The following is a 17,994-nucleotide window of genomic DNA, read 5'->3' as shown; positions in this document are numbered from 1 at the left end:
GGCACTGCTGAGGCTTAGCAAAACTTCATTAAGAAAAAAAATATATAACGCACAACATAATGAACAGAACATAATGGCTGCAACTCTGGGATCATTTCACTCACTAATCATTTGCATTCAGCAGGATGGACTCAGTCACACAGTCTGAATGAAAAGGTGGGATGCTCTCAGATAGAAGTGATCACATAGGCAGCCTCAGTAAAAAAAATGGTGCTGGGCTTTCAGGGACTTTGATTGATGCTGTCAGGGGCCTTCCTCACCAGGCAGTGCATGGACCCCCTCCCCCAATTCCCCCGACTCCCATCATCCTCCAGTGCAGACAGCTGCAGCCAATCATCACCCTCTGTCCACTGTGTACCAACAGAGCATGGTGAGCCCTGCGGCTTTTAATCAGCCCCGCATCCCGGCGAGGATCAGAGGCAGGATGAACTCCGGCAGGCGCACACAGCCGGCGTGCCGGAGTCTCTTCGGCCCGGTGGACCACGAGCAGCTGCGGAAGGAGCTGCGGCAGAGGCTGAGGGAGATGGAGGAGCAGGACAGCCGCCGCTGGAACTTCGACTTCCACACCAACACGCCGCTTTCCGGCAGGTTCGAGTGGGAGGAGACGGCCGCAGACCGGGGGAGCTCCGGAGGGACGAGGGAGGAGGAGGAGGAGGACAACGGGACCAGCCACCGCCAAGCGGGAGCGGGCCCCGACCAGGAGAACTGCTCCCGCATCGGCAACACGCACGACCGCCCCGCAGAAGGGTGGCTGGTCCGGAGGAAGAGGTCTGTGTCCAGGCCGGCCAGAGCCACCGCGAGAATAACAGGCAAGGGGTCGCCTTTCATCAGCCATAGCTGGCTTTGACCTTTTTCCAATGATGTAACGGTGTTGATAAGATTATTACGTGACTAAAAGGTCTTTCCTCTTCTTGCTTTCATGCAGACTTCTTCACAAAGAGGAGGAGGACGACAGAGACCAGGAGCATCCACAGTCCGGCTGCAGCAGCTCTGTGCAAAACTATCAGATAAACAGCAACTCACTCTTTCATGGACTGGACCTATTCACTGCACCAAAGGGATTTGATTTTATTTGACAGATTTCTTCTTTGTACGAAATTGTACAATTTTGTGTTATTTATTTTATTTATAGATTCTTTTTATTTAATGCGTTTTCATTTTCTCTGCAAGTGAAGTCTCAAACTTGTTTGTTAACTTATCCAGCTGCGTTTTTCTACACTTATTGTTATTATTCTTTGTTGACATTATCAGCAGGTAAAGGTCTGAAAACATATTTGTTTTGTGTGTTTCATCGCTTTGTGAACCTTCTTCATGAATGCATGTAAAACTTAAAATAAATGCACTATCTTACAGAGATGCCGCTCTAGACAGGCGGTAAATATTGCAGTTTTTCAAATAAACTGTTTTAACAATAATAAATGTGTTTCTTATGGTTGCAGTTGCACTATTATCTCCTTGTGAAGCTTTCTTTTGAAAATATTCTTCACGTATGGATAAACACATAGTAAATCATCTAAGTTCACTTGTTGCTCCCTGAATTCAGCGAGTGGTTTCCAAACATTTTCAACACGGAGAATATTTGTACACAATTTAATGGGATTCTCAGAGACAATATAAAACAACCAGCCAAATCCGTTGTCCGATCAATGGCCCATGAAGGTGTACTCATGGAGTTTGGCTGCGGGAGCCCTGCAGCACAAACTGTGGGTGTGTCATTTAGATAAGTATTGTGGTTAATGTCTCTTTTGCATTTTGGCAGTGTTTCGTGAGGCACAGTTCTTACACTGGACAGAATTTCAGCTTTCCAATCCTCGACTTTCCTTTAAATGATCAGAGTCTTTACTGTTATGTCTTTTTCTTTTTAAGCTGCACTCATTATCAGCATGACTACCACTTGATCTAAAAGATGCTGAACACCCATCTGACACTTAGTAATCACACCCACTGGCATAACCAGATTTCCTAATGAATGTTTTTTCAATGTGGATGCAGTTTTATGGGAGAGCACATCTTTGGATTTGAGGGAGTCACAGATGAGCTGAATATTAAATGTCTCCCTGAAGTCGTAGTAAAACCTATTCAAGTTTGGCAACTGCAAGGAAAAAAAAAACCCCAAAAAAACAAAAGGTTTTAAAATCATTTTTCTAGAATGTAATATGAAATGATTCACGATCACACTCATAAGCACTGTGCTGTCAGGCTTAATATCATATCAGTTAATATGAGATGCAACTGCTAAATTAACCAATTTGTGAGTCCAAATCCTGCAGAAACACTAGCACTCTCACAGTGTAGGGGGGGTTTCAGCTCTGAAGTATCTTAGGAGGAGCCATCTGGCTGTAGTTCAGGACAATGGCCCCAAAAAAGAGTGTGCTGTTTCACCTGCAAATTAGTTCTTGGAGCTCCTTGACCCCCCAGGTCCTCTCTCAACTTTCCTCTTTTCACTTTGTCCCCTTTCACTGTCAAGGCAGCTGTTATCACCGACATGTGCCCAGTACTCTCACTTTGGCTCATGTTTACTTGTGTGCCACTGTTGCAAGGAGACTGAATTCATATTTACACACAAGCATAAAAAGATCGCGCAAACATCACATTTGTATCTTTAGATGACTCTATGGGAAAGGACAGCCACTGTAAAATGTGCTGACTTTGGGATGGGTGGTCCCACACTCTGTTCTAGAGGATTCACTCCTACATTACTAGACAAGAAATAAATAATCGCACTGTCCCACGGGTTTGCCACCCGTTACCCAATTCAGTTCTTTTAAATATGCATGCTACAAACTGCTCAGTTCATGGAAATAAATTAGGTCTCGCTAGTGACTCTGTAGGTCAATATCATAGTAATGTTCCTATTTACATGTTTACACAAACATACACTACAATAAAACAGATGATGTGCATTCATTCAGGAATATAAATTCCCTTATTATGCATAAAAGTTCAGTTTTTCTAAGTTTTTCAAATGAGCAAAAGCAGCGAAGGTCAGAGCTAAAAGCATTATCCCATAAACTGATCAATTAGATGTCTAGGTCATACTGTAGATTCGGGAGTGTACAGGCTTAAAGATGGATATCTTTAGCATTCTGATACTATATCAAGTTCTGGATATAAGCAGAACTTGATATAGTACAGTATTAGGCTCTTCAGCCAATTGTTGTCATTTAGTTTTGCTTTTTTGTTGTTGTTGTTTTGGGGGGGTGTCTTCATTATTTCAGTGTTTTGGATTTATAATCACTGATTGCCCCTCCTTAGACCCAAAACAGCATGAATTACCAAAGAGGAGGGGAAAAGGGTTGTGCTGTGGGGGCTTTCTAAGACCTCCACATCCTCCCTATAAAACTCCCCTCACCCAGCTCATGGTGAGCACAAAGGTTAACCAGCCAACCAGGTTGACCGACCGCACTTAACGAAGGTGGGGCCCATTGTGGACACCAAAGGCAGATGGCCACTTGTGTGAAGGAATGCCTGGACACCCCACGGATGACCAGCAAGGGAAAGGTCACCATCTGCTGCCCAAAGGTTATGTGTGTAAAGAACATGGTGTGACCCATGCTTTGGCCAATTGCATTAGCCATTGGGGGACAGCACACTCTTCCCCACCCTCAATGGTCAATGAAAGAAATCCTGCAGCTAACAGCTTTTATACAAGATCATTAGGAGAACTGTAACTTTTGCTCTAAAAGTGAAGCATCTATTTGACTTGAGAAAAAAAAAATCCTCAAAGTCATTCACATTTTAATCTACCAACTTTTCAGGCCATTGGTAAAGGGAAGACATTTTTTTGCTGAAGTTTAAAAGATTTAGCTAATATGCTTTAGTCAAAGAATGCTAAAAGGCCCAAGACACCATGCATAAATTGACCTTTTATTGCAACAGAAGATTATTTCTTAACATTTACAAATAAAGTGGAATAAACTTTGAAACAGCATTTGATTGAATTGAAACTTTTCAAAAGAAGTATTGAGATATAAAGCCTGTGCCAAAAGATTCATTAATTGCATTTGTTACAATGCTGAAATCAGGATATAGGATTTTGAATCGCAGCACATAAAGCAGTAGCACTACAGCAGTCTCTGGCATTTACCTGAACAGGGTGCTGCAGGGATGACGTACTTTTGTAGGCTAACCTGGATGTTAGCATCACCCTGGTTCCCTTGACGAAAAGCTAAAGGGCATTTTACATTGCTGCTTGGATTACAGAAAACACCCCTTTTGTTGAGCAAGAAAAATCGTCACGAATAAGCTCCACTGAGTGACTTTTGAAAGCCTTCATGCAATTGCAGAAAGTAAAAAGCTCATGTTAAGCTGTAACACCCATTCATTCATCTTCAACCACTTATCAGTTTCCGGGTCGCAGGGGGTGCTGCCCATTGCACACTGGGTGAGGGCGGGGTCACCCTGGACAGGTCATCAGTGCATCACAGGGCCAACACACAGAGACAAACAACCACTCACATGCACACTCAAACCTACAGACAATTTAGAGTCACCAGTTAACCTAAACATGATGTCTTTGGATGGTGGAGGAAACCCACACAGACACGGGGAAATATGCAAACTCCACACAGAAAGGCCCCAGGTTAGGAACTGAACCTGCAACCTTCTTATTGTGAGGCCACAGCGCTAACCACTATGCCCCTGAGCTGCTCTAGGCTGTAACAGTAAAGGTCTAATTTCAGTTTGGAAGTAGCTCTGAGCTTGTCTACAAAAATATTTCCTGTGTGCGTATAATCAACAGGGCTGTAAATGGGACGGTGGTACAGTAGGGTTCTGTTCAAGAACGGTGTGTTTACCAATGTTATTTACGCTGTTATTATTTTCACTGATTACACCAAAGAGCCATTCAAAAACCTCAGATTTTGGAACACGGGAAGTGGATTACCGGGTATTATGACCCATTCCTGCAGCACTCTGGGTCTGTCTCAAGTATAATATTCAGAAGAATCTGCCTGTTAACCTCAGGTTCACTCAGTTTTAAATCGCTCTTAAAAAACTCATTTTTATAAATTGGCTTCTTAAAAAATATGTCTTAAGGCAGCAGTGTGGTGCATTTATATTTATGGTCTTCAGCCCTTTTATGCTTGTTGCTTGTTGTATTTTTGGTTCTTATGTCGCTTTGACCTTTTTTTGAACTGTTTTGTGTTTTACTTGTGCAAACTCTTCATACATTTGTTTAAAAAGGAGCAAGACAAGTAACATTTATCAATATAACCACTATCCAACAATCCAACGAGGAACTCGTATTCCTATAGTGCTGAAATGTGGCTCCTCGTTCACACACTCACATTTGTTTCATATATTTGTGAGATATTTAACATAAATACACGTGCCAATTGATTCTTGCTACACTGATTAGATAGGTAGGTAGACAGAGAGTGAGTCAGACAGATAGATGCTGGTTGGCTTCAGGTTTCAGCAGCTCTCATCTTGACTGGCGGTGGTGTTGTTGGGGAGGTTGGGGCAGGCCGCAGTGGTGGCCATGTTGGAGGAGAAGGAAGAAGGTGATGAAGACAGCTGGTCATAGCTTGGCAGGCTGTCCTGGCTGTGAAGGACAAAACAGGGCTGCCCGAGCCGTGGCCTCAGCCTGCTTGAATCTTCACCCTCAGCCTCACCTCCACCAACATCCCTCTGGTCCAATAGGAACGCCAGGGACTCTGCGATACGGCTCAGTGTCTGGTCTATGTGTGTTATCTATTAAAGTTGAATAAATGGGTTTAAGTTTTGGATACACCACTGCTGATGTTTTGTAGTCATTCAGACTTAATAAGGTTCATTTGTGAGTTCAAACAAAGGGGAATATTATAGTTGAAATACCCTGCGTGAGAGAAAATAAACTGTAGTGCTGGTCCTTAACCTTTGCAAAATTAGTTTAGAATTGTATTATGCACAGTCTGTGAGACTATAGTTATGCAACCACACAAAACTAAAGTTTTTGTTTTCATTTGATAAGCAGAACCATTTTGTCATTTATGATTTTGGTTTTTTTTTTGTAAAAAATTAATCTTGATTGATAATTTTATACTGGTTGCAAGGTACCAATGTGAGATCCACTCAAGGATGGAGATTTGATTTTTGGAGTATGAGTTTTTTCTGTAACTTTGACACATTAAAATAGAAGTGAAAGAAAAACAATCTCAAGGTTTCTCTTTCTGTACTGCAGAAGCAGCAGAAGCAGTTTAAAATGCATAAATCAATCGATGGCAAAAGGACCAGGCCCTGCTCATTCACAATGATCTGAAAGCAAATTACAACATGCAACTACTGCTGTATAGTATCAGGTTGAAATAGCATCAGTCTCACCTTATCCTCCATCCTGTTAAGTCGGGATCCAATGGAGTTGGTGCCTTTATCTCTGGTTCTGTCTTTAGAGGGAAACAATAGTCAAATAAATTATAAGACAGGAGGTTTAGAGCCGTGCTTTGTACCTTAGTTGCTGTAATATATTTTGAAAGAGTAAGCGAATGATTCCTTACCTGAGCCTGTCTGGAACAGAGTTATCTTCCCTAAAGACTGGTCTAGTCTGAGAGAAAAAATGTCAGGCTCAAGTCAGAAGAATGTACACATACTCATCCACGGTATCGCTCATATCCACTGTTTGCATTTTCTCTTTTACTGTCATTCTTGAAAAAGAAACATTGCACACCGTTTGTCCATTTATCAGTAAAGGGATTTACCTTCTCTGCAATTCTTTGATCCGCACCATGAGGTTGAGGTGACCCTGGGAGTATTGCTCAATCACATCTCGTACATCGTATGGCTTACGGGCTTGCTACAACAGAAAAAGAGTTCAAACAAAAAGGGCAAATTCATCTTATAAAACCTTGATACATCTCTCATATTTGAGCTTGAAGCTTTATCCTGGAATGCAGCTTCATTGCAGAGCATTATAGATCTGTGTACACAACATCTTCCCCATAATATGTTTTATTTGCCATAGAATTGCTCTGTATTGGTATTTATACAGCTGGTTTTCCATTGATTCCTTTGTTACACATAATTAAGTCTATTTTTACGGACTATGTCAAGCACTTTGTAACACAGTTCTTTAAAAGCGCCCCATAAATAACAATTGTTATTATTACTACCACCACTTGTATTATTCTTTACAGTTATCATTCACATTGGTTCAGGTCTTGTCACCGTTCTCTGCAGCACTTTGTATTGCCCATAACACAACAATGATTTAATGTTTTAGCAGACTGACTGAAACAGAACAATCTCTGTCAGACTGCAGGCTGTAGTAAATATTGATTTAAGATGTCAAAGCTCTGCTTGTGTTTACGGTGCTGCTCATTTGCTCGTTCTGGCGCAACACTGCTTCATACGGTCGCTGTTTCTACCACCGGCACTGCTGCATCATGCCTCAAACCACCAATCCGATCCGAACATGGTGTTTGCTTGTATGCAGTGTGAGGTCAGAGTGCTGATACCATCTTAATATGATCTTAATATGATTACAAGCATATTATATATATATATATATATATATATATATATATATATATATATATATATATATATATATATATATACACACACACACACACACACATACATACATACACACACAAATCACTTGCAATAAATTATGAAATAAATTATTATACTGACCTGAAAATTTCTCTTAGCCACAAAATAGCGCATTCTCTGGATTACCCGGATGGCTTTTCGGTGCGACTCTGTCAATCTGTGTAAGAGTTTTGTAGGAACATGCTCATGTTAATTTGACAGTTCTCCTCTGGAAATAAAGTTTTATAAACTGGATTCAATATAAAACACCAGTTTTATAAAAACAAACACTTTAAATGTATTCAGCTTATATGTATAAGACCAGCTTTATTTTTCTTATGTGAAACAGGTGTGACTGAAAAAATGAAAAGGTGAATGACACAGTCTTGACACTCAAACTCCTGCAATTTAAGGAAAGCATTTATAGCAGCCTTTCTATATCCAGTCTATGAATGAGTACAGCGCTGTTTCATAATTATTTTTCACTCTACATCAAGAGCCTTTGCCTATGAGTTGCCCTCTTTTTAATGTGATCAAGGTGAGCTATAGGAAGAACAAAGGACAACATGAGGGTTAATGTGAGTGTGTGTCTCAGTAAATGGAGTATGCTTGGCCAATGTTAAATTGTGGGAATTATAAAAGAATAAATTACTCATTAGCTGTCATCACTCTGGCAAAGCAGCCAATGAGTATGTGAGCGAAGGAGCAGTGGCCTCTTAGTCAGATCTAGTTAGGTGAAAGAATACAGTGGTGTTTCATAATGGACTTTTCTCAAATACAGCTTTTATAATATTCATCCATATTAGCACTATATCAAGAAATGCCAGTAGTATTCTCGATGAGCTGTCCATACACAAAAGGATTATGCGATGGTAATAGAACCAGAAATATACCGCATGACAAATAGAGCAGTATAGAGTCCCTGAAAGTATTCAGGCAGATGTTACATTGAATTCCACTGAAGGTAAAGTTGAAAAGTGAAAGGATTTCTCATTGGTAATCAAACATAAAGAAACAGGAGCTGCAGGGAGAGAGAGAGAAAGGGAATGAGATGCAGAGCTGTCTGGCTATATCCGACAGTCTCTGTCTCCCTCTTTAACCCGATATACATTTTTCATTATAGATTTCTATTATCATTGTTGAACAACGAAAGCATAGGTGTAATGCTTACGGTGAGGAGACACTGGTAAATGCCACAACAGTTCAACAACGTAGCTGTCATGTACGGTAAGGTGTATGTTCCACTGATTAAAACCAGACAAATGCAAATGCCACTCATTTAACTGGTGCATCTCCAGTTGAGGGATGTTAACTATAAATATGCTAGGTCAGAGGTCACCAATGGCCAAAACACAGATATTGTCTTACATCGATATATGGAAACCTACAGATCAGGACTTCTATTTTACAGAGCTTTTCAGCCCATCATGCAATTCACGCCAGCCAGTGAGATGCAAACTGAGTTATGATGTCAAGAAATAATGAACCACATTAACCACTGTTTTCTAGATGCAAATTTTCAAACACTGTTATTACAGTTGCTGACCTTGTGTAAACTGCATCACTTACTTAACTGTGTCTTCTCTTACAATTGAGGTTAGGTGTTTTGCTTTGGCATGTTGCCTCCTCAGCACTTAAATGTGACAGTAAGGTGAGCTTTCTCCTGCTTTTTGTCCAAATGTTCCATTTAGTAGTTAATTCACTTTATAAAACGGAAAGGTGAAATCCTCCGCTTCGTGTTGAGCCGAAGAATGCCCCTCAGCTATGGTATAGTGAGCGTACACCACGGCCTGTCGTGATGTATTGCTTAAACAAATACTGGGAAAAATGGAGCCAACCTACCTTTCTGCCTCACTCGAGAAGTTATTCTGCTACGTGACTTGAAGAATCATTTTTGCACTGTTTGTAACTAAAGTGTTGCAGCTTCTTTAAAACCACAAGATCCTCAATAATCCCACATCTAGCAAAACAAACTGCGCTGCGACGGCAACAGCAAAGTGGCTGCAGAAATGTGAATTCTGTGAACTGTTCCAAATCATAATGATGAGATTTCTCCACTGCTGTTGTCAAAACAGACTATTTGGAATTCAAACTGCTGTTCAGCTCAATATCAAACAGTTTTCACAAAGATTTGACAAGCTGTTTTCGAAGTAGCACCTTTTTCATGCTTCATGGGTATTATCCCATAATCACTCAATTTAGCATGGGATTGGATGCTGCATGAAAACAGCCAGTTATATATTTTGAAGTCAGCCAATAACACAACTGCATGTAGTTTCTACTCTGCATCATTACACCACGGTTTAGAAACGAAGTCCCATGGGTCACAACTGTGCTCCATTTGTTTCACTTACATTACACTGCAGTTACTTAACACTGATTTTCCTCATATTATTCTCAGTCTCACGCTGCGCGAGTGCCTCAGCAAGCACAAATGTTTTTTTTCTCCACACAAAAGAATCATGACTCAGTACACAGGGAGGCGCCGGGGTTTGCCATATAGCAAATGTTAGTTACAAATGACTTAAAAAAAACAAACAAACAAAAAAAAAAAAACACATGCAAACATTCCTCAACTATTCGTCCTCAAATGAGAACACAAACATGAGGAACTCACTGTGACATTGATGTGGCAGGAGCCAGTTCATTATCTCGCTCTGACTCCAACTCTAGGTCATCTGCAAAGCTGCAGTTCCTCCGGAGGGCATCGGGAGAGTGGACGTCCAAAAGCCCAAGGTTTTTTTTTGCTGCACATACGGACACATGCATGCAAAAACACACTTTAAAATTAATGTATATGTGCATCTGAATATGTTCTGTTATAAAGCTTTGGCTTTGCTTTTCAGTGTAATCGATTTGATTGCTCTTGTTGTGCACACTCCATGTACTCCACCATGCCCACTGGGAAAAAGAGCAAGAAATGTTGCATTCACGTACTGGCCTAAAAAATCATGATCTCAGTGAAAGGTTGATATGAATTATTAATGCTGAAGTTGCTTCTTTGTCTCCCCAGTGAGTTGGAGAAGGACTCTTCATTGTGGGAACATTATGACCCTGTGTGACTGATGACCCTGTCTATACACACAGCTCTGTTTTCGTGTATGACAGAATTGTCATTTTCAGATGGGAAAATGGTAGTACAGTTTACAGCCACAGATATCTGGCCAATACTGAGGAAGAGTTACACCAAGAGGTACACCACATGGTGTACATATCAGATATTCTGAAGTCAGATAGCAAGTTCTCAGAAGTTGCAATACTGTGTTTGTATTTTGCTACAAAAGATATGACTTAACAGGAAAGCCTAGATTAATTTCATTAAAAGTACCTTAATATATCAAAGCAAAAATGACAATTTAACAATAAAATATCAAATTGTAAAAATATAGAATTGAATCCAACTGAATTGGAACAAATCAGCAAATTGGGAGTTTGTGAATCTGAACTGAATTGAATGGGACAATCGGAGACAATGCCCAGCCCTATCTGGAAATCTCCAATCATTTGAGTTCAGTGACTTTAACTGTAGCTGTTGTCACCACCCCCAGCAAAGAGATCTGGGACCAGGCTGCAGAAACCTAATAATCGTTTCATCCTGCAATTGCAGTTTTTCGCACCAGTTAAAAATAAAAATTTGACACAGCTGGTCAAATGCATGACTCTGACAGGTGAAACTGAGAACATCTAATGAAAATGCAGCAGAGTTAAATGGAATTTGAAAGGAATAATTGGTCCTGTTCACATCACTCGCTCAGTCTTCTCAGGGAGATGTGTGAAAAACATTGCAGAATAAATCACTGGTTCGTACAGACAGGAGGAGAAGAGGTGGAGGGGACCATACTAGACCTGACACTGGCAAGTTTATTTACAAAAAATAACAAAAAAGGGCTGCAGCGGTTGTTGGTGAAAACCAGCACAGCAGGCAGGGGGTTGGCTGACAGCGTGATTAATGACGGCAAAAAGGACTTTTTGATTTTGTCTCCTTGACGTAATGAGGTCTGAAAAGTAACTGCCTTGTAGCTGCCTTGATCATTGAATTTGGATCTGTTAAAAACGCCCCAAAATACAACTCTAGTAACGCTGCACCTAAAAATGTTAGCTGACCATTCGCCTCCAGAGAGATAAACAGAAAAACCACTAAATGTCAACATCAGTGTCAGCCTACCTGGAAGAGGAGAGCTGAACTGAATGGAAGATAATGATGTCCAGGACTGCTGATGATCTGAAGCACACATGACAGAAGACAACAAACATTACGATCACGCCAGTGTGGACTCATGGACCCAAAAAAAAAAAAAAAACTACAAGAATGCAGTTGGTGAAAAACAGTGGCGCTTAGAATATAATTTTTTATTTGTTAACATAATAAAAGAAACAACAATTCACAGCATGACCATGCCCTGATACAAAAACAAAACACGAGTGTACACAGGACTGTTAAAAAAGCAGGAAAGTGAGTGTACTAAGGACAAGTGCTGAACATAGACACTGACAGCAGCTCACCACATCCTCTCAGTGTGTGGCATCCAGCTAGACCAGGTCCACAGACAAAACATCGAGAGAGAGGGGGGAAAAAAAAGGACACAAGACAGGAAAGAGGACGTTAAGTTGGTTGAAAGAAGCAGATTAAAAGACAAAAGAGAAAGAAGAGAGAGATAAGATTCATTCATAAAACAGGAAAAAAGGTTGTCAAATTACAAAATCCACAGAAGTGGGACACTTTGAATGTGCTCATTAAGTCATCTTCTAATTAAACCAGGTTAAGTGGCAGCTAAGTGTAAGTAGAGGCATTGCTGAGCAGATTTCCCCCACTGCAGAAAAACGGCTTGTGATTGTCGTTTTCCTGTATGTGTATTATTGTTGCAGCAGTTCTGTGTGTTGTGTGGTGGTGCCCTCTCTCCTTTCTGCTCTACATGTCCGCCCTCCTCTGGAGGATCACGTTAGGAGTACCAAGCTGCTTCCACTTGCCAGCCAGCAGGAGAGAGGGAGCCCAGACGGGAGCAGCAGGCCAGTGCGGGGCTGCTACTCTTCGCTGTTCACATCTTCATCTTACCTTTTCCCTTTTGTTCCCTGGTGAAGGTTTAGGAAACTGTTATGCTGCAAAACCTGGGCGGTTGTTGTTGTTGTTGTTTTTTTTTTTTTCTTGAAACCAGTACCTTTAACTGCCTTTATCATATAGATATAGTCCTTTGATGTCTTCTATGTTTGTAAAATGTATGTTTTTACATCCCCATGTCCTCTCATTCCCCAGCAGGAACTGTGAAGCTTGTTATCATTTACCTCATATTGGAAACATGATATTTAAGCGAACTATCTCAGGGAATTTGGGATATTTGGGAGAACAGCAAATCGCTGTAAAGAAACGCTCCAGTCCATTGTCACAGCCATGATGATAACAAGGATAAAAACAAGATAAAGTTGAGATTATCCAGCCTTGAATATTCTCCTCTTGGTCAATGTTATCACTAAATTCACAGTAACACCCTGTACTAAAGGCAGAGACTTTGACGAAATGGAAAGTTGGTAGGATACAGATAAGAATAACTCTCAGCTCGCCATTATTGTGCCAGCGATATTGCATTTTGCATGGAATTTGGGAAATCAGGAGAGCACTGCTAAAGTTCTTACTCATCAATGCAACCACACGTTTTATTGCTGCAATCTGCTCACCCATCTTTTAACATTTGGACCTCATCCCATCCCCCTCCTGTGACTAAAAGCACAGTTTAATTATTTTCTTTCCACTGAATATTTGGCAGCAGTAGTTATTTCTTCACTCTGCTCCCGTACTGTACCTCCTCAGTGACACTGTCTTTGAAACTAACCCAAGAGCTCAGAAATTCAACAAGATATTTCACTGAACCACGTATGGAAAGCCATTTTTGGCAAAATAAGTATGCCAGTTCACTGTAACATCCGTTGACACGCTTGTATCAGAGATAAGCTTACTGTAACGTTTGTCCCAAGTCTTAGTACCTGCTGTGCCCATAGTGCTATAAACGTCTGAACTCAGCTCCCTCCCACTGTCGAACACAGAGTCGAAGGTGATGCTAGGAATTGTGGGTGAAGTCAGGCCGTTGTCCTTGTCAGTGCTCTTCAGCTTCCTCCTTATCTTCACCTGCCAAGGGAACACAAACATTTTAGCTCGGCAAAACTTCCTGTGGAGGGATTGAAGCATTTGTTTGACATTTGAGCTACAGAAGGAAAGCAATTTTCACAATTGGTTCCACGCTACATTAATATTGTTCTTGTTGCTTATTAATAGCAGTTAAAAGGTCGAAGACACTTTCCTATCCTTTTGAATGGGAAAGTGTGTCCGACTTTTTTTCTGGTAGTTTATAAAGACTTTTTTCAGTGAACACTTTAAACAACATTTTAAAATGTGTTCATTGCAGTGGCTTTAGCTTCATACTGAAGTAGCAGCAACATTGAAAAATAATTATCAATTTTAAATGCCCTCTGGCTCCTGTCTGCTGGCTATCTTATTTCTACTCAATTCTGCCTTCATACCTTGTATTTTACGTTTAAACCACAAACTGCCAGAATTAGCTTAAGGTTGAATCAAAACCCCTCTGAAACAGCACATTTCAGCCTTCAAGACAGCTGGATTTACAGTATTGCAGGGCAGTTGCTTCAGACTGCTTTCATTTCACCTTGGTGCACTTAATAACCTGGAAACTGAGTGTGAAAGGCAGCTACAGTTAAATCTATAAGATGATGACTAACCGATTTCTTGGGCTTGGGGGTGGTCGAGGATGAAGCGGGTATGTTGGATCGTTTCTTCAAAAACATCTTGAATGTGGCAGACTCAAAGTTCTCCACTGCAAAACATCTCCATGAATTCTGTTGTGCATTAAAATAGCAAGAAATTTGATGGTCAGGTTGCAAGAAGGAAAGAAAGAAAGTGCTAGATGACAGGATGGTATAAATAAAAAGACTGGAGCACTGAGACAAGCTTGTGCCCCAGCAGTAATATGACTTTCTTTCCACATTTTATGGTCAAATACCTGAATGAGGCAGGCAGCCGCAGGGATCTGTCTGTTGAAGTGTTTCTGTCTTTGCTTTTGCTGCACCTTTAGGGCAAAGCCTGAGCCTAAGATTCCCTGTGAAGAACAGCACAGTGAAGTTGATTCTCACTTATTCACTTCTACCGACACAGACACATACAGCAGTCTGATCCAAAAGTCAGACACAGTTAGTACTTGGCGTTAATCAAAAATTAAAGAATAATGCCCTGATAATTGTTGGAACGTCTTAAGTCTATAATTAACTTTGCTGAAGCACAGAAATAAACAGTTTAAAATGTTAATCACGCAAGTCTTTACTTGACTAAATATAGATTTTTTGGCTACAGTGTCTGAAATATGATAATATGATAATATGATAATTTTTCAAAATTTCACATCATTACAAAATGAAAATCCTTTGTACTATTTTGATTATTTCATTCACTACAATATGAATACTGAACCAATTATTAATGCAATAACAGAGACACTATTCTGCACACAAAACTTCACTCTAACTTTGCACTGCAACTGCATTGCATTTCTCAACTCTGAGTCTTGTGCAGGCCCCGAGGTGTTGCACTGGGATGGCCCACACTATACAGGAAACATCAGAGAAGGATCAATATTTTGAACACAGCACCAAACACTGAAGAGATCTTAGAAGCATCAGCCTGAAATATGCCATGGTATGGTAGTTTCTCTCTCCACTTACTGCAGGCAGGGCAAAGAAGGAAATGGCAAAGACTGAAAAACAGGATGCAATGGTCTTTCCAATCCAGGTTTGAGGTACTTTGTCTCCATAGCCAATGGTAGTGACCGTTACCTTTAAAAAAAAAAACAAAAAAAAAAAAAAAAAAAACACGTGGCAGAGAGGAGAAGAAGTTCAATTCTTAGAAATGTTGCAGAGGAAAAACAATTATCAACAGCATAAACTATGTACACAGCGTGAAAGTCAGCATCCACAAGCAACTTAGCATCTGCTAGAGGCACAGCACTGCAGACTACATAGATTTAGCATGCTCACAGGAAGGGGCATCACAGCCCTTCAGAAAGCGGGGGGAGCGGGGGGTGTCACATATCCCCCATCTCCCACGGGTATGACGCGCTTGCTCACAGGGGTGATGCTACCATGCTGATGTTGCTGCTTACAACTTAACACAAATGAGAACTGAGGCTGGTGGGAATGGCTTTGGTTTTGCTGATATTTTGTCATAAAAGCAACGGACAAATAAATTTGATTAAAACTGATAGTCCAAGCTATTATGGCTCAACCCGGGAAAAAGAGAAAATCAGGGAAACGCTCTGTGTCCATAGACATAGAGGGATAATGAATGTCCAAACGAATTTGTTCAAAAGGCATGGTCAAAGGATATCACCTCTAAATCTCCGGGTCGCTTTTATGCGTGACATATGCATAGTCAGCTCAATGTAAGTAGTAGAGCAGTTGCTTTGGCAGTGAGCTATTGATTACTATAAAGAAGCCAACCTTCAGCAAAGCCGTGGCCACTAGGTGAACCCATCAACATTTCTTGCGCGATTAGCAAACCAGCTAATTGAACTAGTTTGCTGTTCGCTAGTTCGAACGTGGTGTTGGTAAAATTAGGAAGAACAATCTATGCATTTGGTGTTAATTAACATCGTGAAAATTCCTGGGAAATTCACCTACAGTACTCTTACCAAGAGACATGTTGATTGTATACCAAGGAAAACTAAAATCATAAAAGGTACTTTATCCAAGTAAAAACATCACTTGCTGGGCGTATACACTTTTTCATTTTTCAATTGACCCATACCACCTGCCAACTGCTGTGGCTGGCTGTAAGTTTGCCGCTGTGTGTGAGGCGGTTGTTTCTCCTGACCCTCCAACTAAACTGAGCTTCTCAGCTCTCTGGCTCTCATTTATATCTTTTGGCAAAGCAACTGATGCAGACTATAAGCGTGTGATAAAGGTTCCATATGCAATTACTATATACAAAGATGTTCTGCTGTGTTTACACATTTCATAATATCAAAATCCCGGACGTTTCCAAGAAGTGATGTGGGTGGTGACTTAGTGTGTGAAACAATTGTTTTACTCCTCACCAACACAAGCTTGGTTGCTGCTTGTATTAACAGCCCACTTGATATGCCCAAGGGGTTTGACACAACTCCTACTGTAACAGCAGTAGTACAGATAAAACACAGTCTATATTTGACCTTTCACTTGCCAAAATGCTGCTTACAAACTACTCACTGTTTCCTGTGAAAACCCACTTTTGGCAAGATGGAAAAGTTACAGAAAAAATATTTAGAAGATTAAACTTCCATACAGTTATGAAATATACGTTGTGAAATAATTAGACTTTAAAGTTGACTCAATTGCGTTTTACTTACAGGAATAAATATTGCCCTTTGCCCTCTTGTTAAGGATAGAATTAGATCAATCATGCCATCTGTTAACTATGAAGTTATAGCCAACAGATGGTTAGCTTATTTTACCTTAAACACAAACAAGGGGAAACACAAAACACAACATCTTAGTAAAATGAACATTAGAGGTGCTGCTGGGCAAATATATTTCTTTTGGACAAAGGTGAAGTTTGCATTGTTTATGCAAAGCAAAACTAATGGCACCATGCCTGTAGCTTCATATTTAATGTAGAGACATGAGAGTGTAATCCATCTCCTCCCCTCAAGTAGCTTCTCTAAATGTCAAACGACGACACACGCACACGCACACGCACACGCACACACACACACACACACACACACACACACACACACACACACACTTACCACTCCCCACCACAGGGCATCTGCATAGTTTCCAAACTCGATGGAGCCGCTGCCATTGACTGCATCTTTCTCAGCCAGGTAGACAAAATAGGAGGAGAAGATGAGGCTCAGGAAGCCGATGTATAAGGTGGTGATCAGCTCCTGAAACACACATGGTCATACGAGGGCATGACAAGATTAAATGAGATGATTTTACCTGGTGTGGCTGTGTTTGCTAATAACATGACATATGGAGGTGAATATTCATCTACTTGTGCTGTGGATATGATGACTCCATTTTTGGGGAGTTTCTGCTCACTTGGTATTAAACTAAAGGTAGATTCAGAGTCACTTCAAGTTAAGCAGTTCATTATTTTGGTGTAAAGACGCTGCACTTGAAGGACAGTCGGCATTATTCTGTATTCTGTTATTTACGTACATCACACTGAACTGTTTTTTTTTTTCCTCCTTCCAACACTTTTACTCTGTGTGTAGTTTTCAGCATCAAGCTCATTTGATCTTACGGTGACATTAAAACGAATCACTAATAAATGGCTTAATCATTTTTTAATGGCACAGATATGTCTTAAATAACTGAGCATCATGGACATGGCCAGAGAGGTGTTGATTGTAGTTGCTGACTGTCTATTTAAATGAGCATCTATTAAACAGACTGTTTTGTTTTTTTTTTGGTTTGTTTTTTTTTCCAGGCTTGGAC

The 17,994-nt window shown here is 40.6% G+C and overlaps 2 protein-coding genes across 2 annotated transcripts in view; one reads left to right on the top strand and one right to left on the bottom strand.

Moving 5' to 3' along the window:
- The first annotated feature begins 424 nt into the window (after positions 1 to 424).
- cdkn1ca (cyclin dependent kinase inhibitor 1Ca) lies at positions 425 to 1,332 on the top strand. The gene is made up of 2 exons (XM_029498936.1): positions 425 to 809; positions 926 to 1,332. Exons 1-2 carry the CDS (start codon positions 425 to 427, stop codon positions 1,009 to 1,011), a joined length of 471 nt encoding a protein of 156 aa, XP_029354796.1. The 3' UTR covers positions 1,012 to 1,332.
- Positions 1,333 to 5,107: 3,775 nt separating this feature from the next.
- kcnq1.1 (potassium voltage-gated channel, KQT-like subfamily, member 1.1) overlaps positions 5,108 to 17,994 on the bottom strand; it is a 30,539-nt gene continuing 17,652 nt past the window's right edge. Inside the window, exons 6-18 of the mRNA XM_029498649.1 lie at positions 17,298 to 17,438; positions 15,235 to 15,345; positions 14,520 to 14,615; positions 14,239 to 14,355; positions 13,489 to 13,630; positions 12,016 to 12,042; positions 11,678 to 11,734; positions 10,130 to 10,259; positions 7,615 to 7,690; positions 6,678 to 6,772; positions 6,477 to 6,523; positions 6,304 to 6,365; positions 5,108 to 5,694 (exon numbers count right to left, since the gene is read on the bottom strand). Coding sequence (XP_029354509.1) covers positions 5,416 to 5,694; positions 6,304 to 6,365; positions 6,477 to 6,523; positions 6,678 to 6,772; positions 7,615 to 7,690; positions 10,130 to 10,259; positions 11,678 to 11,734; positions 12,016 to 12,042; positions 13,489 to 13,630; positions 14,239 to 14,355; positions 14,520 to 14,615; positions 15,235 to 15,345; positions 17,298 to 17,438 — 1,380 coding nt within the window. The 3' untranslated portion in view covers positions 5,108 to 5,415. The remainder of the gene's footprint in view (positions 5,695 to 6,303; positions 6,366 to 6,476; positions 6,524 to 6,677; positions 6,773 to 7,614; positions 7,691 to 10,129; positions 10,260 to 11,677; positions 11,735 to 12,015; positions 12,043 to 13,488; positions 13,631 to 14,238; positions 14,356 to 14,519; positions 14,616 to 15,234; positions 15,346 to 17,297; positions 17,439 to 17,994) is intronic.

The sequence above is a fragment of the Echeneis naucrates genome, chromosome 3, assembly GCF_900963305.1.
Source record: "Echeneis naucrates chromosome 3, fEcheNa1.1, whole genome shotgun sequence".
NCBI lineage: Eukaryota > Metazoa > Chordata > Actinopteri > Carangiformes > Echeneidae > Echeneis > Echeneis naucrates.
This window is presented reverse-complemented; position numbering and strand designations above follow the sequence as displayed.